This window comes from Xiphophorus maculatus, chromosome 14 (assembly GCF_002775205.1).
Source record: "Xiphophorus maculatus strain JP 163 A chromosome 14, X_maculatus-5.0-male, whole genome shotgun sequence".
Lineage (NCBI taxonomy): Eukaryota > Metazoa > Chordata > Actinopteri > Cyprinodontiformes > Poeciliidae > Xiphophorus > Xiphophorus maculatus.
Window position 1 is genome coordinate 18481299 of NC_036456.1, and position 22481 is coordinate 18503779.

The window sequence follows — 22481 nt, forward strand, 5'->3', positions numbered from 1 at the left end:
TAATTCTCATGAAATTTTAATTTTTATACATTGTAAACAGTAGTTAGTAGCTTTACTTTTCCATATTGAATTTTTTACATTTACATTTCTTTGTCGATCTGAAACATTTTAAGTTTTAGTTTAACACTTTCTGCTACGTTACCTGAGACGATCCTCTCGTTCGCCACCTGGGGAGGCAAAGCGGCGGCAGCAGAGCGGAGTCAGGCCGTCATTATATCATTGTTTTATTACTATCATTGTAATTTTTCATTATGTCGTCTGCACAAAAAAAACAAAAACAAATACATTTTCTTAAGGAGCTGATCGTCCCTCCCCAGAGGAAAAGAAAAGAACAAAAAGTAATCCCACCACTACAGTTACACTTTCCTCAAAACACATTTAAAATCAATGTAAATTACAGCAATGTAAAACGAAAATAATGCAAAATAAAAATCAACCCTGAAAGAGATAATATAACAGCAACTGGCTGAATAATAATAATAATAATTAGAATCCAACACCCAGCACCTTAATACAATGATTTTAGAGAAACTGACGTATTAAAAGCTGAAAGGAAAAGTGTTGAGTTACTAACTGAGGCTTCCTCACTGATCCGAGTTTATTTCTGAAGCTAAAGCGTCAAACGCAAACCAGAGTCCGCTTGGGTGGCCTTCTTCTTCTTCTTCTTCTTCTTTTTAGTTTTTTATTCTTTTTCCGAGAAAGTAAACTTTCTCTATCTGCTTCAAGCCATTCTGGACCAACAAAACGCCTTCTTGAACAGAGTAAAAATAATACAAATAAAAAATAAACCAGCAGTAGTCATCATCACCACCACCACCACCATCGTTATTAAATAGGTCAATAATCCAGGGAGGGTCGGTGTTAATCTGTGTTAAAGGTGCAGTACACCCGAAAACAAAAAGGCAGCAATGATATGATCCAAATTTTCCCCCCTGCCCGCACAAATCTGTACAAATCCCCAATAATTTCAACGACACAAAAATATATTATCAAATCAAAAAAAAAAGAAAAAAGTAGAGGAAAATAATTCACCATTCGTCGTCAACCATCTTTTTTTTTTTCTCGTTGTTTCCAGTGATCTTCTATAACACTCGTCCTCCAAAAGTAGAAATAAAAACAAACGACTTCCTGTGAGTTTGCTCTTTGGGACGCTCGACAAGCAGGAGGAAGAGGAAGAGGCCGACATTCTGGAGATGAAGGCGCGAACACAACCAACCAATCAGAGGTGAGCGGGGATTCCAGGGGCACAAATAAATCGCTTGAGGACGAGGAAATGAAAAAAAACCCCCCCGATTTAAATTCTTCTACGAAAGGCAACGTAAAATCCTCCCCATCTTGTTCCAGTGCACAACTCTTACAACGACGGATTATTAGAGCCATGCTGAGAAAAAAAATTAAATTCCAAAAATAAAGTCGAAATATTATGAAAATAAAGTCGTAATATATTGAGAATGAAGCTGAAATATCACAAGAAAAGTTGTAATACAATAAAATAAAGTTTTATTACGAGAATAAATTCATAATATTACAAAAATAAAGTTGTAGTAATATGTGAACTCTTGAGAATAAAGTTGTAATATTACGACAAAGTCATAATATTACAGAAATAGTCGAACACGATTATTTTGTGATACAACTTTATTCTCATAATACTACGACTTCTTGTACGAATTCTCATAATGACTATTTTCGTAATACTACGGTTTTATTCTCGTAATACAACTTTTGGTACAAATTCTCATAACTGTTTTTCCTTAATGCTACGACTTAATCTTGTAATATTATGACTTTTTGTACGAGTTCTCATAATATGGCTACTTTCGTAATACTACGACTTTGTTCTTGTAATTTTACTTTTGTTTTCTTAGCATAACATAACACCCTGTCATTTATTATAAAAAAAGAAGAAAACAAACGTAAAGATGGCGGCAGCAGAGAAACCAAAACGGAGTGAGAAAGGTGAGAGTTCGGATGTGTTTGTGCCGAAGGCGGGGAGAAAACGAAGGCGGCAGGACGGGGACAGGGTCCGTTCGCTTGTCGGGACGAGTCGGAGCAGAACCCGAACCGAACTCACCAGCAAAATAAGGCTCAAAAGATCGCTTTCCCCACCAGAACCGCCCGACAGCAGAACCGTGCAGAAACCGAATAAATACAAGGAGGAAAAACTGGAGTGGTCCGAGTGATCAAAGTGCCTCCTAACGAAAAAACAGAGAAGAATCAGACATGCAGAAGAGTGGAACGTCTCAGCAGAAGATGGCGGCCATCTTCTCCGTCTGCAGGTCTCAGAACCGGCAGCCCTATGCTTCAGACTGTAGTCTAGACAACAATCGTGTTTTTAAAGTGATCCCGCCCCCCGCCGCTGGCATCAGCCCGCCGCCGCCGCCGCCGCCGCCGCCGCTCACAGTTTCAGCTCGTTGGCGATCTTTGAAGCAATGTTCTTGAAGGCCATGGACGTTCCCGAGATCCGCTTGAAGCGCACGCCGTTGAGGGAGAGCCGCGGCAGCTTGCACACCTCCATCTCCCACTGGACGAAGTCGTCGTGCGCCGGGTTGCCCGACATGCACAGCAGCATGTAGCGCTCGCGCAGCTCGTACTCGCAGCTGTTGGAGTCGAGCACCTTGCGGATCTCGCGCATCATCTCCGTGGGCTCCATGGACGACGTGGTCTTCATGGACCAGGTGAAGCGCAGCGAGCGCGGCTTGGCAGCGTCCTTCTGGCTGGCGTTGGCCGGAGGCGTGCCGGTGCCACCTGCAGGCGGACCAAGGAACAACAACAACGTTTCACTTTCTTCTTTTTTAGTATTTTTTTCTTCCACAAACCATCACCGCCTCTCCACAGCGGCGTTTCAGGGTCATTACACATAGAAAAAAAAGGCGTAAATTTCTGTCAGAAAACTTTTAAAATGTTTAGTTTAATCCCAGAAATATTCTTGGAAAAAAAAACTTGGCAATTTTCAAATTTCTCCTGAAAATTTCCTGACTTTTGACATTTTTGATATTTGAAATTTCTTTATTTCTAGAAAATTTCTGAGAATCAAACAATTTCCAGCATTTTTGTGTGAGTGCAAATGTTCAACTTGAAACTCAAATTTTCAAGTTTTATTTTATAGAAACTTTCTGACAATCTAAAAATTTCAGAAATTTTTCTTGGAAAGTTTGTGACTTTTGGAGATCAGAAATTTCCTCATTTTTTTTCTAGGGACTTCTGAGATTAATGTCAATTTCTGAGTTCTTTCTCACAAATTTAACTCTTCAAACTCAGAAATGTCAAAAACATTTTCCAGAATGTTTCTGATAATCTCAAAATTTCAGAAAATTGCACATTTTTGACTATCAATGTTTTTTCTAAAGAATCACTGAGCTTAATCTGAGTTTTTAAAGCAGATTTTCAACGTTTGAATTTCAAAGTTTTTTTTTTCCTGGGAAATTTCTGATAATCTCTAAAAACCTCCGAAACATGTCCTTACTGTCAGGATTGATAGTTTTATTATTTTCTCCAGTATTTGTTCAATGAACGTATAAATAAATACCAATAAATTTAAAGATACAGTGTGTAATTATTCTATATGTCACTGGTGTACCAAAAAAACTCAATGGGAACATTTTCCAAGAGCAGTATTTGTGTTTGTGGGGTATAATTGCTGCGACACCCACAGTGATACAGTCACCTAAAAAGGAAGTAATTAATAGTTTTTGTGATCATAAAAGTACCACCAAATATCACGATAAAACTTTAACCCCATACTGCCCATCTCTAGTGTAAAACAATTTTTTATGGTTTTATTCAATATTTTCTGAAATGGTTGATTGATATTTTGTCACCCACCGGTGTTTCCGGAGCCGGGCGAGGAGTTGTTCTCGTCGTTGTTGGAAGAGGAGGAGAGAACGCCGCCGGAGGTTTTCTCCGACTTGTCTACAGTACTGGTCAGCACGGATCTGTGAGGAGCGACGGGAGGGAGGAAGGGAAAGACGGAGAGAAGGAGAAGGAGGAGGAGGAGGGAGAAAAGAGAGGAAAGTTTAAGATTTGAAGAGGAAAACCGTACAAAAGTGAAGTCAGAACAAGGAGCAGGTGGGGAACATGGAGGAGAAGCAAAACCGATGAGGATGTGTGGATGATGGAGATAAACTTTAACGCTCCTCCGTGTGTGTTGGTGTGCATCGTGGTACTCTCTGGGTTTTTGACCGATTTGTTGCACACAAACACACATTTTGGAGCCTAAATGTGATTTCCCCCCCCCCCCCCCCCCACTCTCCCACACACTCATGACCATGCAGCTCACCCTCCACGCCATCGCTGTCACTCTCTCTCTACTGCTAAAAATGGCCGCAGCCCCCTGATTGGACACCGGAATCACCATCACCAACCAATTACAGCTCCCCTCTCCCAGGCGGTCGTCTACTGATTAACAGGAATTTTGCTACAATCTGAGGGATTATTTAATCTTCGGTCGGGTCGCTCCGTGTCTCACCTGCTGCCCTCATCCCGACCCTCTCCCTCATACGAACTGCTCGGAAAAAATCAACACAAGTTTAGTTTTTGCTCAAGTGTTTGGGGGAAACATTCAGGTTCTCATAGATAATTACAAAAATAATAATAATAGTAAAAAACAAACATTGTTTTCCTCACCATGCCGTCCTGAATACTCCAGTCCAACCATCAACTTTTTATTTTCAACATTTATCAATTTGAGTTTTTTTGGATTACAAGGAGAAAAAATGTTTAATTTTTTTTTTTAAATTTCAAACTGTTGTAAATGGATTAAGTAATTTTATACAGTTATTTGAATTAAACAAATGACAAAATATTAAGCATATTGGAAGCCTTTCATTTAATAAAAACATTTGATGTTCTGGATCCTGTTCACTACAAAAAGTTTGAATAGTTCATGCTTAGCTTATTGTTGAGTAGGTAAAGTAATATTTAAAAAATCACAACATTTTTGGTGACTTTAGGTTTTAAAAATTATGTTTGTTAGCTGATTATTTGTAGCCCACTTTGACAAAAAGTTTAGACACCAATGGTTTAGGATTTTAAGATTGAGGTTTTAAAATGCAATAATATTTTCTAATGTTTTTAAATCAATACATAAAGTCTTGAATGACCTAAAAGCTTCTCATAAATTCACATCTTTTAAAAATATCTCACCTGATCTTTGGGTTCGCAGTCAGCAATTTAAAAAAAAAAAAAAAGAGAACAAAAAAAAAGTTACCTTTTGAGCTCTCATAGATTTATTAAAAATAAATGGCCTAATATGAGAGCACCTACTGTATTTTTTATCAGTTTGATAGTTTCTTTAAACGAGGTTTTATTTAAAAGAAGTTAACTTGTTTTGAGTCAGGAGCTCAGCTGTTTCACAGAATCAAAACGAAAACAGGAAGTGATGTTTTATTTCTGCAAATCTAAAGTAAAAGGTGCTTTTAAGAATATAAAAATATCAAGGTGAGACGTTTTCTCAACTTGAGCAGCTTCACACATCCTAGAAATGCTTTTAATTACGTTTAACTCATTTAAAACACTACAGTTGAAACGTGAATAAGTGAAATAATCGTAACAAGTTGGACCAAATGAGAAGCTCTTTGGATGAGGGACGGAGCAACCAGGGCGGCATGATGAGGGGGCGACGTTAGGAGCATGAATGACCCCAGAACTGGAGGTTAAACCAACCTGTGTTAGTAACACGTTGGACCTACACACAGTCTAACACACACACACACACACACACACACACCATCCGCGCTCACAGCAGCAGACAGGACAGAAAACACGGAGGACAAACTGAACGGAGACACAGAGAGACCAGGACGATGGGAGAGACACATCCAACAGTTTGACGTCTGAAACCGATTCCTGGTGGCTTAGTAGCAGGAAATATAATATTTAATATTTTAAACACCACCAGCAACATTTATTGCCCCACACCTTGAAAAAACGTGTTGAAAGCTTTAAAATAAACTCAGCTTTAACTGCAGCAGAACCTCAGGAAAAAAAAATGTTTACTCAGTAGAGAAAGGTAAACAGTTTAAGGATTAATTACTAAGATTTGCTGCTGTAAATGTTCTGCAGAATACGGCTAAGGATCTATTTAATTTGTGGTAAAAAATTAAATCAGAAACATTTAGGACAGACTTTGACTTTCTGCTCAGTTATCTTGTCTTTAATGGATTTATGTCTGGAGACAAAGATGGCTGAGATGACCATGTTTCTGTTTTAAATGTCCTGCTGTTTGACCTTTGGGAATAGAAAAAGGCCCAGGGCATTACAGAGCCTCCACCGTGCTCACACAGCGGGAATAAGATGCTTTTGGTTTCACATCAAACCCACTGGTTGTTGCTCAATCTTTGTCTCATTTCCCAGTTTGAGTGGATGTTTTGTCGCGTCACTCGTATCATAAATATCGTATGAAACCAAGACTGCGTTCCCACACCAGGTCTTGGTGCTCAATTCTAATTTTTTGCTGAAATCTGATTTTTTTTTTTCTTTAAATCGGTCGTTCATATTACAAATGAAATGCGACCACAATCAGACTTCTTTCTGTGTGAACGGTTTGCAACGCCAGAAGAAGAACTCTGTTTGCAGAAGCATTAACGGATGGAAACGCTTATTGATTATTAATTGACTTTAAACTTTATTTAGCACTGGGAGCTGACGGTATCGTCACAAGAAGAAAGAAAGTTAGTAAAAAAGAAAGTACGACTAGAAGCGGCTGCGTTTCGTCTCCAATCTGATTGGATGTGTAGTCAGAGCTAAGCGTGATGTGATGCGCGACTTCTTTCATAATTTCAAACTCATAATTTTCAGCTAGTTTGTCTGGCTTTTTTGGGTTCAGAATGATGACGCACGTCTCACATTTTTCACCCAACAGCGGGATAAAATGTGACTGCAGACTCTTTGAAAACAATTGTGCATGTACCTGACTTGGTGCCACATTTGGAAGTGGTAAAAATCGAACTTTTTGTGGAGAAAAGATCAAAATTCTGCCGTTCAGATTGTTATGAAAAGGTTTTTCTGCCGCGTGAACGTAGCTTTACCCATCTGCGACAAATCTGATTCAATTATTGTCAATGATTAAATTTATAGAAACTCAGATGAGCTTAAAAAAATTAAAGTATAAAGATTAGAGTACATGCATGTACAAAAATCAAAGTTTATAAAAGCTGCATTTATTTTAAGGCTTTTCAACATCCTAACTGAAAGCCCATATATGTATCCGACTCTAAAGATATGTTTTAAATGAACGTATGGGAGTGAAAGCTGTAAAATAATTATTTTAAATCCATTTAAAAACACCTTAAAGCTGTTCTCCCAGCAACAGAATAAACATCGTTTTAGAAACTGAAATGATCTCATGTTAACGCAGACACAACATGTAATACAAGCTCTGACCAGCAGGTGGAGCAGTGTCCCGCACAAAGCGTCGGCATTGCTCTACCTGCTGGCTGAAACAAACCAAAGCAAGGGATAAACAACTTCTCTTGACATGCTTTTTGCATTTCCAATGAACACAAACATGTGAAAAGGTGCGAGCGAGTAGATCCACATGTTTAAATGAAGAAATAAAAACAGTTGCGGTTTTTTTTTTCCCAGCCACAGTTGCTCAAAGCCATCCAGGTCTGTTGCTGCTGCTGTTGATGTTAGAGAGCCAATGCCAGGAGTGAGTGAGAACAGAGATGAATGTTACGGTAGAAAAAGCCTGAAGGCACTGCGGACCCGTCCCTCCTGGGTCCTCTCCTCTGCCAAACCGACCAGAGCTGAAAACAAGCCAGGAGGACGACCCGGCGTCGCCATCTAAGCTGATTAAGGCACAGGGATGTGATGGGTGATGGTTTGAAGGAGTTAGCTTGGATTAAAGGAGCATTAATAAATGCTGCGGGGAAAGGTCACAGTACTATCTACTATCATAAAGTGCTGAGGGGGAAAAAAAACAAAACAAACGTTTGATCCTCAAAGAGATTGCTTTTTTTGGTCACAAATTTTCAGATCATCCAACAGATTCTAACAAAGATGAAATGAGTAAATATAAAAGGGAAAAAACTATCCATGCTCATATGTGACAAAGTAATTAACCCCAAACCTTAGGGTGAATTCACGCCGGCCCCGATAAGCCCGCTTTAATTAAACTTTAGCTCGTTTGCCTAGAAAGTCCGGTTCATTTGGGGAAGGGTGAACCAAAACAGTGAACTCGGGTCTGGGTTTGCTTAAAGTGAACTCTGCCCCAGTTTGAATGCTTACGTGAAATACTGACCCCTTGCAATATTGGACAGACGTCGTCACAATCGATGCGCTCCTGTAGATGAAGTTTATAACTTAACACTTTTATTTAGTTGATTTCTGTGTAAAAACGGCCGTATGGTGCTGCCCAAACATTAAATTGGATTTTATCGTAAATCTTTGATGTTTAAAGAAGACGGCGATGGACAGCAGGCTTCAATCAGCCCTTGGCGTAACTGCGAATTTGGAGTGAACACTTTTTACAAGGCAAAAAGATTAACGTTCATATACTTCATGAGACTAGTAAGATGATATCAGGTATTGCATTTTGGTTGATAATCATTAGAAATTGCCCAATCATCATGTAGCTAAAAGTGTACGGAAAAATGTATCTTTTGTTCGCTTTTAAGTCTGCTCTGCTGTAAGGGGAACATCAGGTGAGAGACGGTTTGGGTCAGTTTTGAAGGTAGCCATTTCCAACTTTTGTAAATACAGCTTCCTATAGCCAGACAAGTTAGCTCGATTGGCTACACTGGCATAAACAACCTGCGAAAACAATCAAAGTTGATCTGTTGAACACTTCTGACGTCCATCATGGTGCCTTGACGTGATTAGGTGACGTAGCTGCAAAGGGTCAATACCAAAGTGGGCTATAGTGGAGGGCATTCTGGGTAAATACAACCTGAGCAACTGTGTGAGTTTAGCGCTAGCCGGAAAAATGGCTCATGATCTCTTACCAAAGACATAAGAGTAATCCTACAAACCCCTAAAATCTAGTTACTCCATCTTTGTTTACATTACGGTCACGGCTTCTTCAGAGGTTTTTGTGTCATTTCCTGTGTCCTGTACGAGACGCTACAGTCTTATGATTGTTGGTGTGATTGTGAGGCACTTAAACGACGTTTAACCGATGATTACCAGAGACTGCAGGTACAATACGAGTCCCAAAAACGTAGAAATGGTTTTGTAATCCTCTCCAGACTGACAGCTTGAATCTTTTCACTTCTGTAGATCAGGGGCATGACTTCCTGCTTTTGCCTTTTTCTTAGCCTTCAGGCTCTGTTGAAGTGATTTTGTGACTTTACAGCCCAGGCAGTCACCATGACTGCTTAGGGCTTCTGAATGTGACAAAATCACAATATAACAAGATGGGGATGATTATATTCTCACATGGGAGTCAGGTTATCTTTTCAATGAATTAAATCATTTTGTGTTGTCTTGACTTATCTATATTAATATTTTCTATATGATCTGAAATGTTTGTGGCAAAAAAAGCAAAATCAACAATAATCTGTTTTTATTTCTGCAACTATTTCTCCTTGTTTTTGGATTTTTAAGAGAAAATGTTTTCACATCGAGGAAGGCAGAGGTTTGGTCTTAAATCTGGGATTTTTGCAGACGGTCTGAGCTTTTACACATTCCAGCCGGATGGTAAACAGGATGGGGGGGGGCGAGGATGAGGAGGATGGGAAGGACGGTGGCAGGACGAAGAGGAAGAGAGGTGAAGTGTTATACTGCATGATGATGGCTTGGTGAGTGACAGGGATGTTAGTAAGAAAAATAAAATAAATAAAATCTGGCCAAAACACGGCACTCAAACTCAGGGGGGGAAAAGGGGCCAAACCACAGAAAAATAGGAAGGCAACAAAAGGAAGATCCGAACAAAAAAGCTGCACAAAAACACCAAAAAAATAAAGGGAATAAATATATATATATGTGTAATATATATAAAGAGGAAAATATATGTGTAAAAATATATCAAAGGGTTATGTTTAACGTCAGGTTTGTTGCCTACCTTCTTGGAAACCTGAATGAGAGATTTCTACAAAAAACAAAAGAGGGATAAAGAAAGAAAGACAAAAAAATTGGATGTATAAAACGTACGCATTTACAACTTCACTGTAAAAAAGATAAATTGTCCTCAGGATAAAAAATAAATAAAAAAAAAAATAAAAAAAATGAACAGACAAAACATCGGTATTGCTGCATAAAGTGATTAAAGGTGAACCAATGTTGTTAGAGGGATTTTAAAGAAAATCTAAGACCTACGACGGAGTTATAGGGCCATACTGACAGAATGAAACTGTAAAAATGAAGTTATGACAATAAAGTCATACAATAAAGAAATATAATTACATGTCATAATATTACAAGTTATGATATGAGAATAAAGTAATAAAATTACAATAATAATGTCAGTTATATGAGAATAAAGTTGCAATAATAAAAGAATAGAGTCTATATTACGAGAATAAAGTCGTTAAATTACTTTATTCTTGTGATGCCACGATTTTGTTTTCATATCATTTTGTTTTTATTTTATACGCCCTTATTGTCGTATATTGGCGATATTCTCGTACAAGTTTATTTGACTATTCTTTTAATTTTCTAACTTTATTTTTGTAATTTTATTTCTTTATTTTCTTGTAACACCACGATTTTAATTTTGTATTATTTCAACTTTATTCTTGCAATATTTAATATTGCAAGAATAAAGTTTTACCCTCAAAACTATGACATTATTCTCATACAAGTTTATTTTCGCAAAATGACTATTCTTAATTTTACAAGTTCATTCTCAATTTTATGACTTCATTCTCATGATTTTATTCTCATAATTTTACGACTTCATTCTCTTAATTTTCTTCCTTTGTTATTTTCTTGCCGTGGCCCTAACACTCTGTCGTAGAAAGCCTTTCCGCTCTGCCTCAACAAAGTGAGATGAAACTCTCCTCCACATAACGCAGCCGTCCTGGTTATTCCTGAAATTAAGCGTTTGTGATGTGAGAAGGTCAACCGTGCAGCAAAGAACAAAAACATTCCCATAAAAAACACACAGAGACGGTTAAGCAACAACTTCATCTGTAAACACACAGACAGGGACTCCAGAACAAGCATGGCGGTAATGGTTGGGTGCTACGATTTCCTGCTTTCCTGGCCGGTTTGTGTGTGAGCATGTGTGTCAAGGTGTCCCCGCTAGCGGTATTTATAGTTGTAGGAGAAACGATATCTCCGGTGTAACCATGGATACGCTGAGTGGGAGGCTTGGAGAGCGGCTGTACCTCCGTCTCCTCCTCGTACACACAGACACACACGGTTCGTTTCCATGAGGACGGAACGCGAACAAAACAAAACGCAGAGAAACACCTGAATGACCCAACAGACCATAATAAAACTGATAAATCTGAAAGAAAATAATTAATTTCTATTCCTTTAAGGATGAAAACAGTAAAGCCAAAGTCGGCGTGTTTATAATGAACCTTTAGGCCTGGTGTCAGACTCGCTGCTCATTGATCAACTTTGACTTTATGTAGAATCAAATATATGAGATACTACACAATGTTTTATTATATCTAGTTAACAGTGACTTACTTATCTTAATATTTGTTTTTATTACACATTTTCTACCTACTTTTATTATTTTAGATTTATTTATATTATAGCAACATTCTTAAATTGTGTGTTTATATAAATATATATATTTATGATTTATAGATATAAATATTTATTTTAAATAAATATTATTATTATTTTGGTTAATATTATAGCCACTAATATTACATTACAATTTCTATGTTATCTCAGTGTCATCCTATTTATCACTATTGTTTATTAGTTATTAATTTTTTAGGAGTTATAAAGTTACAATATTTTTCACATTAATTTAATGAATTTAAGGTAATTTAGTTTTGTTATTAGAGCTGCTCATTTATATTATTATAATCAATATGACTATCCCCACTCATTGTTTCTATATTACAGCTACATGATTATTACTAATATAATTTTTTCAGGTTCAGATGTAATTTTGTTGATTTTGAATTTTTTTTTACATATTTATTATTATTCATTCTTTATGATTATTCACATTTATTTTCTTTTTCTAATTAATTAATTTATTTTTATTTTTTTTTAGATTATCCAATCTGCTGATGTTATTGTAATTATTTCAAATCCTATAACCACTAATATTTGTCAATTCATATGTAACTACACAAACATAATTATGCAAAATATAATAATTTCAAGCATTATTAATAATTTTATGTAATTATTTGATAGCCAGTAGATTTAAAAAAATAATAATAATTCATATAGTTTATCAGTTTTTACTATTAATCTGTTTTTATTTCTTTTCAGTAGTCAATGCTTCTACATTTGAAATAATAATATATTCCTGGATCTTCTCTTTGTATTGCTTTAAAAATCCATGTTCCTATAATTCTGATTTTAATCCTATAATAAAAGTCACTGCCCTTATTATTGTTAGCATGACATTTTTGTGAATGTCGACTCAAGCAGCTGCAGATTCACTACGTGTATTAATTCGCTCTTTGCCTTATGGGCTTTAAACAGTCAAAATCAGCAACTTAATGACAAACATGTTTCTACTTTAAAGAGAGGAAAAAAAAACACACTTCAGTCTCTATGATAAATCCTCTACAACTGCATTAAACAAAACGCCAAAGAAATTGGACCACAACCAAAATGAGTGGCTGGTGAGAGCAGCGCCAACCCAGATTACAGAGCAGCTGCTGCTTTCCACTTTCACCTAAGCAGCGCTGTGGGGTTGACTGTGCAGAGTACTGTAATTCTGGCAGGAAACTGGCCCGTTAAATAACTTGTAAAGCACATCTCGCCTCAGCCGTCTTTAACTGGTGCTTAAATACCAACGATAACGACTACCAATATAACTTCACTGCCTGTAAACCTACTCAACATCCTTCCTGTTTCGCTTCCTTCCTCTGATCCTTCCTTCCTCTAAAGCTGCAAACGGAGACGAACCTCAACCTGCTCGTCTTTCGACGACGACTACTCACTTTCGTACAAACTTGGATGTGAACTTGCTGAAAATCCCCGTGGCACCGTGGCCCCGCCGGGCCTGGCTGTTGCCGTGCGACAGGGACGGGGACGCGGGCCCGCCAGGGTAGGCGGAGCCCTGCTGGTCGCGGGCGCCGCGCTGCTGGCCCGCGTGGAACGTGCTGCGGATGACCCCGCCTCTGGGGAAGTTGGTGCGGTCAGACACGGTCGAGCTGCTGATGTTGTGGGCAGACGGGGAGGCACCGGGCGGCCGCTGCGGCACGGCACTGCAGAGGAGAAGAAAGGGAAGAAAGGGGAGGAGGAGGGGAAAAAAAGGGAAAGTGGTGTGATAAGGGAGAAAAGTGGGAGGTGATGAAGAGAATTTAAAGCTCAAAAACGAGGATGTGGAAGACAAACAAGTTAGAAAAACATTGGAAATCCTTTCACTTTGGTTTTACAGTAAATATTCTGATAGTCACGTCAGGTCAGCGACTCACAGTTACACAGTTATGATCTTCAGTCTGAGGAGACTCACACTAAAGCTGAGCTAAAGCTTTGCATTAGCGTGTTTCTCTGTGGATGCACAGATCCACTTGAGCCGCTTTTCCACTGGCACGTTGCGCTCTGACCGGTTAAAGTGCGGTTTGGTGTTAACCAGGTAGTGAGCTTTTCCGTTATACGCTCCGTTCCACTTTACGGTGGTCAACTCTGCTGACGGAGAACCTCTGGTTCTGATGGACTAAAATAAATCCAGATATTTAATTTTGTCTTATAGAAATTCTTTGCTGGCCCAAACATAATGATTGTTGCACCATATTTACATTATGGCACTTTATTTTTAAAATGTGCAACTTTTCTACTTAGGTAATGCAGACAAAAGGTACAAACCAATAGCCATGCATAGACTATTATTTCTAATCCAAATAAAAAATAAAATTCACATCACAAGTTAATATTATGTAGTTCCAGTGTTTCCCACGGTGTGACCACAGCTGCACCGTTTCTCTCTTTTTTTTTTATTACTGCTCGTATTTCAGAGCGGCTAGCTGTTAGCAGTTAGCTAGCTCTGCCATTTAGCAAAGAAAAATAATTTTGGTAATTTTGTCTGTCTTAACTTTAGACAGCGAGGAAAAATATTTTTTATTGGATGTATGAAAATATCTGGTTTCATCTGTAACATTTTCAAAATTTAAGCTTTTAATCAAACGTTAGATTGCACTTTATTGATAAAACTGCAGATTAAATATCAAGCACTTTAAATGACATTCAAACATTTTCAAGGATTTCAAGCACCTGTACAAACCCTTATATTACTTTAGCTAAATTAATCTTCTCAGAGGTTACAGACTGAATAAAAATCAGGTCTGACTGATTATCTGGATCACCTCAGAGAGTTTCTCTGCTGCTCTCAGCTGCATCACCTAACAGCCTCTCTGCTGTCACCCATAACTACAGCTTTCTGCCAGAGACAGATTACATAACGAGTCTGAGAGCGAAGCTGTCCTCTCCAGCCCCCTCGACAAAACTTAGAGCTCAATCCAGAGCTGAGATCGAGAGAAGAACGTCGGCACATCGGTTAGCGTCAGTTAGATGAAATGAGAAAATAAAACAATTAACGTAAACAACACAGGCTGGATCAGGTAGATTAGTTGAGTAGTTCTGTGAATGGAAATGATGCGAGTTGGGTTAGATAATGTGTGTTAGCATCAAGAGAACCCGTGTTTCTAATGTAGCGTAAGCAGAGGCTAATGGAGCGGCAGCATCGTTTCTAATGCGGGCACAATTACAGGTTTTCTTTACATGTAACATCAAATTAACCTTCAGCTGATCCCGTCACAAGCAGACAGCACTAAAGCATCGGTAGAGACCCGACAGGGAAAACGTTTTAATAAAGCTGCGGTTGTGTCTCCACAACGGATCCAGTTTAACATCATCATCATTTTCCTTTATGTAACCGCTCTGGTGAAGCCTTTGTCACAACTAGCTGCAATTAATACCGTGTTGTTGTGGTTTCAGTCTTAATCAGTCTTGAGGGGACATTTTTATGCTGCGACTTAATATCACAGTATTGTCTGTAGCCAAATGCAACCAAGTTTTTAAATTTGAAAAACTTTGAAAATTAAAATTTTCTTCACAGGTTTGCAGCAACAGCTCCATTATTATGATTACAGCAATGGCTCTGAAAATAGTTTCTGATTTAATCAACAACATTAATCTTTTATTTGTGTTTTTCCCCAGAATGTTTTTCCACCAAATGGCCTTTTTAGAGTCTGTATACTCCAATCATCAACTAGTTTAGTAGTTGATTAATCGTTAACTGGAGCATAAAGGCTAAATTATCTGAATATGCTGCAATATGTTTATGTTTTCCCTCAATTACTGGATTAATTTTAAGTGTATGAAAGCACTGCTATTAAACTGTCATTTCCTTGCATGGAAAGTACTGCTGGCTCAATGTTTCTATTCACTTCATTTACTGAGTTTTTCTTTCCTGGCTCAGTATTTTAGTGTTAAGCTAATTTATTTTCCTACAGTGTGTTCTCAGAGGAAATCTTTTTGTTTTCCCCAGAATAAAGTACTCCTGGTCCAGTGGTTTGTTTTATGTGTGGATCATCTTCTTCTGCTCAAACACTAGCAAGAAGTGAAGTATTTTGCCGCAGTGTTTTGCCGAAGTGTTGCCGCATGCTTGCTTAATGTAAGGTCTTCCTTACATAACTGAATTTGACAGAACTGTGTTTTAATTTATATCAAATTGGTATTGAATATGAATCTGACAATTTTATTGTGCAGAACTAGACTCATTTGGATTTATTTGATGCTAATTAGTTTCTTTATTGGATATTATTTAAAGCCCTCAAGGAGACGCACTGGGAATCGGAGCTAAATGTATGATTTAAGTGAAGCTTATTATAACCAGGTAACTTTCTGACTTTAAAGACTTGCAACTCTTTTATACATCCTGTTTTTTTGCAGCCACACAGCGTTTCCTCCTCCTTGACCCCATTTAACCTCTCCAACCGTTTCCAATTTCTTCAGACGCAGAAAACCCCGCAGGTTTTCGAAACGCTTCTCGAAGAAACCTTCAGTTTCAGATCAACAGCTTTGCGGAAGTGGAAATAACGCAGCTCTAAAAATGAGAGACAAATGAGCAGCTATCAGCTGCTGTGTTGACTGCAAGTGCAAAAATTAACACAAAGAGGAGGCGTTTTGTACATCCTGTGCACTTGGAGTCCCTTTTCACACAGAATATTTTTATTTTGGACACGAGGAATTAAAAACGAAGACAAATGTGCCTCTGTGTGAGGACTGCAGTCAGAGTCAAAATTTGGGGAATACCACACTGCTTTACAGGCCACAACCCGTAGCTCTTAACTTTTTCTTTCTACATTTATTGAATATTTTACATTACAAAACAAGCAAATGATGTTGCAACTGGCATTAGATTAACATTCAACAAACAACTAAACTACAATATAGAATAGAAACAGAAAAAAACCCTCAACACTAAGAATAATTTTCTTAATTTCCTTAATGAATCAGTAACTCTGACAAAACATGCGAATCGTTCCAGCTCAGCTCTTAATAATTTTGGTCAAAAATGTTAAACGGTTGCTGCTTTAAAATAAAATGCTTGCTATTTTTATGCAATATATAGTATGCAAAGCATTTCCAGAAAGAATGACACTGACAGAGTAAGGAAGCTCTTTTTTTCATTAAGTAACTTTTTCGACTTTCTGTTGCAAAGTTTGCACTTTACCATAACTTCCAATAACATTTATTTAAAGTAAAAAATAAAATGAAACCAATTTATTCCTTTTGTGTAAAAGTTTGAGGATTTTCTTTATTAAAAAAAAAAAATGTTAATTTTCCAGTAGTAAATTTTGTTAAAAATAAAAGCTAAGTTGTTTCATCACCAACTCTTTTCTTACTAATTTTTAAACATTTCCGCTGTTACGGTTTTTTCTGCATTGATGTGCAGCATTTTCTGTTAGTCTTGTGCAGTATGTCATTATTACTATTATTGTTACTGATCTATAAAGCTTCATATACATATATATTTGTTTTTAACAACAAAAACTGTATTTTTATGTGAACCCTTACACTCAAATGTCCCCTTTGTATGACAATAAAAACTGTTTCTATTGTGACGCTTTAGGGGCTCTAATTAAATTTTGTTTAATTAGACCAAAAGCACAAAGGTTCTCAGGGTTGAAAGGTCGCTGACCTCTGGTTTAGATTACACCTGGACTTGCGGCTGTCCATTTATGAGCAGAACACCAGAGAAAAAGAAAAGCAATATAAACTAAATGCCCTTGAAAATCAGTCAGAAAATGATTTATTTTGGAAGTTTGTGGATGAATGGATATGTTGTTACGGATGGGAGCGAGTTAGAGGCGCAGATTATGTTCTGCCTGTTGGTGAGTCGTGGTTCAGTCCAAGTGTCTGAGTGGTACCTTCTCTCCGGCGTTCCCAACCAGGTTCTGAACAGGCCGAGCTCAGGGCTGAAGGACGCATGCAACAGAACGAGACAGAACCACACACAGCCAGAGGGCCACTTTGACATTCGCTCTGCAGGAAGCTTAACTCTGACATTTGAGCCAGCTGCACCCAAAGTGTTCGAGATCTCCCCGATCCACGCTGGGAATCACAGGCGGCGGTTTGGGGAAAATTAGAGGAAAAATATCAAAGCAGCCCTCAAGGAAACGCACTGGGAAGCAAGCCGACAGCGGGGCAATGCAAGACACAGAAAAGAAGGTAGCAAAGTCTGATTGGTGGTTCTTGTAATGGAGTTGGGATTTCCCAGGCAAATTTGTTTGAGATTAAGATGTATTGCATCAATTTTCACACAAATTAGGGGAACCGAATATTTTTTAGCCAAAAAGAAAAGCCCTCTCTACACAAACACAGCATGTCGGTATTTAACAAAAATCTAAATGCATTCAGAAAAACCAAAATAAATCAGTTGTAATAACTTCATGACATGATAAAGAGATAATCCATATGTTAATTCAGAGTGCTGAAGAAACTTATAAAAAAACCAAGTCCTCTATAGTATGAAGATGTCACTATTTCAACCTGAAAATCTACCAACACTTCTTTTTGTACCTTTTTAAAAAGGTATTTATTAGCAGTCACTAATAATATTATATATATATATACTGTATATAAATAAAAGTGGTTCTTCTAATTAAGCTCTAAGGACTTATAAGATCCATTTTATTCTCAATTTCTGAGTAAAATGTGCTGTGATACAGACTGCTACAGGAGATGCCATCAGGATCTACAACAACTCCTTGAAGAATCTTGTTTAATAAGAGCTACAACATGTACTTTATCTCTGGGATTAATTAAGTATTTTGAATTTTCTTCAACTTTGTAAATGTAAAAACGTAATTTGTGTTTAAAAAATGCCCAGATTTCAAAATATAAGCTAAAATCTGAGTATAAAATTCACGTCTGGACTAAAACCAGCCCTTAAATGTGTGGAGAAGCATCTTTTTCCTCCAATCACTATAATAATCAACGCTTCCTGTTAGAGGCGTGGAGAAAAACCTGCTCAGCTTGATCTGAAACGTGTGACTGCTCAGTTATGGTCTGACGAGTAAAAAGTGTGATTTGACAGCGCCTGTTTAGCTGCAGAAAAAAAAAGCAAGCCATGTCAACATTCCCACGCTGGCACAGTTTTCTCAACTTGACTGTGTAGTTCCTGGCTGTTGCTAGGGAACCAGCGAGTCTGAGATGGCCAGTTTTAGAAAATGTGGAGATGCTGTAATGGTAGCAAAAAAAAACAAACATGTAAAGTCACAACCGCTAACAGGTTAGCTGCTAACTTGTAAAGATGAAGGTAAGAACGGTAGTTTGTCCGCTTGTTTGCTCAACAATGAGGTTAATGTTGAATGAAAACATTCTGAAATCATTAGAAAAACATAAAATCTTCCCCATCTTGATTCCATGACTGAATGTGTGAAGATGCAAGCAGAGCAGCAGGAAGAAGAACTGCTTTGATTGATAAAGTCATTAGTGAGAGGGAATTATTAGGGATGCACCGATCCGCTTTTTTCACTTCCAATACCGATATCTGAGGTGCAGTATTGGACAATACTGATCAATACAGAAAAACAGCACTGAATTGATTTAAAATGTTTCTTTAGACAGACATAAATGTACTGAATTACAAATTTATTTGATAACTTTGCCCCAGAGTGCACAGCACATAAAAATGAACATGTAAACATGTAAAAAATAAAGTGCAACAACCTTCTTTTAAAAGTTTCAGAAACTGCAACTAGGGACTATAAATGTAATGTTAAATATTAAAGCGTGACGTCACTCAGAGCACACAGCATAGAATTATACTAACTAGATCTGCCCTTATATTGGCACATTGAAATGCCAATATCATTTTTTTCAATAGGGATGCAAATTATTGATTAATGAGTTAATCTAAAGTTGATTGATCTCATCGATCGAGTAATGATTAATTATAAGAGGCCATTTTCTTAAAAACTTGAGTTTTCTCTAGTATCAAGAGAATCGACTGTCTTTCCGTAACATAAAGGACTAGAGTTTTTATAATATGCCAAGTTAAGAAAAAAAAAATTCATCATACTTTCAGCTGTATTAGATACCGACTGAATAAATTATTAAACTTATTTCTCAAATATAATGTTTTTTACGTTTGTTTTTAATCGTTTTTTAGGTTCCCGTTTTTGTATTTTATTAAGGTGACACCTAATTAGTTTAAGTGTTTACATTTCAAAACAAAACTGCAGAAAGTGCATTTTGTGTCCAAAAATGGAATCTGTTTCTCTTCACCGTCCTGTTACTGCCCCACCATCTTTGTTTCTCTGTCAACTGGCTTCAGTGATGACCAGTGATGCCCTCTACTGGATGGAGGCCAAACTGCAACACTAACAGAAGATCTAAATGGACGTTTTAAGTTAATGAACTGGAACAAATTTGAATCTAATGAACAATTAATTGTTCACATCCCTTACTGGGACCAATACAGATGTTACTATTGGATCGATGCATCTCTAAAAAATTATTAGCAAGGGGGAAAATCACAGATTTGTCCAAGATTGCGTCTTCATCTCTCCTCTGTGTCCTCTCCAGGAAGAGTGGTGTGAGGTAGAAAGGTGTGTGTTTGTGTGTCTGCGATGCAAAGACTTGCCTGGGCCGAGGTGCGTGCAGGTCAGAGGGGCATGGATGATTGGAGGAGGACAGGGACTTTTGGTGGCGGGGACGCGAGGACGTGGAGGAGAGGACGGCAGCGGCTGAGGCAGTGGAGGCTCGGGAGCCCGGAGTGTTTAGGCTGGCATGGGAGGGGAGGGAAGGAGGAACAGGAGGAGGAGGAGGAACACCCCGCCCGGTGAAACACATCCAAACACATTCACACACACAGCATGGGGCGTTTGCACACACAAGCGGGCGGGGTTTGTGTGAGGGTGGGTGGGGAAGTGAGGTGGAGTATGGTTAGAGGCAGCATTTTTTTTAAAAAATAAAATAAAAATAAAAAAAAAAACAGAGGAAAGTGAGAAATAAATGAGTAGGGACAGGAGATGCATGCAACAAACACAGTTGGTCTTCATTTGTTTTCATCTGTGTGGTTCCACAGAAAAGGAGAAACCACAATCAAACAGGTTTTTTGTGCTTTCATCTTTTCACATAAAGGAAAACACAAAGGACCAACTTCTAGACGATTCAGAGCCGTCGCACCAGAGGAAGGCAATTTATGGAGACAAAGAGAGACAGAAATGTGCAAAGCAATAAAACTCAAAACATTGGGAGACAAAAACATCTCTGTTTTACGGTCTATTGTGCCCACTGTTTAGGACTGCTGTTCACAAACTGAACAACTAATTTTGCTTCTCATCCAGGGCTTTCTAAAAATTATTCATACCCCTTGAACCTTGTTCCAATCTTCTCCCATTAAAACACAATGCACAATGATAGGGCGTATCTCAGTAGAAATGACTAAACACAAATGGATCCAATTCAGTTTTAAGTTCCAATTTAACTCAACATTGTCACAAAAATCCACCACTTTGTGTCGAATTTCCACATGAAATCAGAAAGAAATGCTTTTAGTTGGTGTAACCAAACAAATGTGAAAAGTTTCAAGGGTGGGCAAAACATTATCGTAATGTTTTGTGGTACTATAGTGATAATGACAAGGAATATGATAAATTATAATGTATATTTCAGGCTTTTTCAGGGCACTGCTTACTTCAAAAAGTGTGATTTATATCACCAAGCTGCACAAAGCAACTGCATTTAATCATATTTTCGAATTTACTGATATTTATTGATGCATCGATCATACTATCAGTGTCGTTATTTTATTTAAAATCAATAATTTAAATATATTATGGCAATAAATGATGTCGCTTTCAAGGGGTATGAAAACTTTAGCAGAATCACCTGTAAATGAACATAAACTAACATTTACTGATAAATATCTACTGCAAAAGCAACTAGCAGCTAGATTTGCCCAAGTGTTGCATGATTGCACTGTCTAAGCTCTGACTTGGCTGCATTATAGATTTAATCTGTGTTCACGCTCCTGTCATGTCAACCAGCAGATTAGGGCTGAAACGATTAATCGTGATGAATCAATTATTGAAATAATCCTCAACTAATTTAGTAATTGAATAATTGTTAGCTGGAGTAGGCCATTTGCTGAAAAAAGTAGTAATTAAGTCAAAACTGTGCAAATAATACATATATTTTGCATTTAAGATAAAAACACCTTTGTCTGTAAATATGTTTTAACTCAAGTTGCAGTTTTAGCTTCATCTGGTTCGGATTTACTAAAGAAAAGCTACATTATTGCACCTTAGGCAATCAAATGTTTGTTTTCTTAACTAAAAAATGAATTTAGTTGTTTATTTGCATCCCTTAATGCATTCCTAATATTGCATAAAAAGGCTTAAGTGGTTAAATGAAATGTATAATTTTTCTTATCCGATTAATTGATTAATCGTGAGGAAAAAACAGATTCAGACTCTCGACTTTCTAAACATTTTCTATTTCCATCTCTTTAACTTCCCTGAGCTAAATCTGTGTTAATTAGTAAGCTTGTCCAGATGCTACTAAGCTCTGCACATGACTGACGGCTCCTACTTTGTGTTAACATGGACAGAGGGAGCGAGAGAAAGAAAGAAGAAGAACACACACAGTGAGGGTACTGTGTGTGTTCTTGTTTTTTTTTTTTCTCAGAGTGGTACCACAGGGAGACGGAGAAAGAGATCGTTGGAGAGAGAGAGAGAAAACGAGAAAGAGGCACAGTTACTAAAGTGGAACAACAAATGATTATTCCACAGAAAAAAGAGTGATAACAGTGAGGGGGAAATTCTCTCTTTCCAATATGGATTAGCAAGGCTGGCGAAACAAAGCACTGCTTTCATTTCTGGAGTTTTACACATCAGGACATAATAAAAGCTATCAGGTCTTAAAATAAAACTACATAA

The 22481-nt window shown here is 37.6% G+C and overlaps 1 protein-coding gene across 10 annotated transcripts in view; it reads right to left on the minus strand.

Annotated features, from left to right (window-relative positions):
• Positions 1-22481, minus strand: part of mark2 (microtubule affinity regulating kinase 2) — a 65727-nt gene continuing 43246 nt past the window's right edge. For 4 of the 10 annotated variants that reach the window (XM_023346535.1, XM_023346532.1, XM_023346533.1 and 1 more), the window contains 6 exons: positions 20183-20323; positions 13029-13295; positions 10004-10030; positions 4469-4504; positions 3826-3935; positions 1-2748 (listed from right to left, as the gene is read on the minus strand). In XM_023346535.1, coding sequence (XP_023202303.1) covers positions 2399-2748; positions 3826-3935; positions 4469-4504; positions 10004-10030; positions 13029-13295; positions 20183-20323 — 931 coding nt within the window. In that variant the 3' untranslated portion in view covers positions 1-2398. Of the gene's footprint in view, positions 2749-3825; positions 3936-4468; positions 4505-9486; positions 9879-10003; positions 10031-13028; positions 13296-20182; positions 20324-22481 lie in introns of those variants that run through there. The other 6 variants (XM_023346542.1, XM_023346541.1, XM_023346536.1 and 3 more) reach the window with 5 other exon arrangements.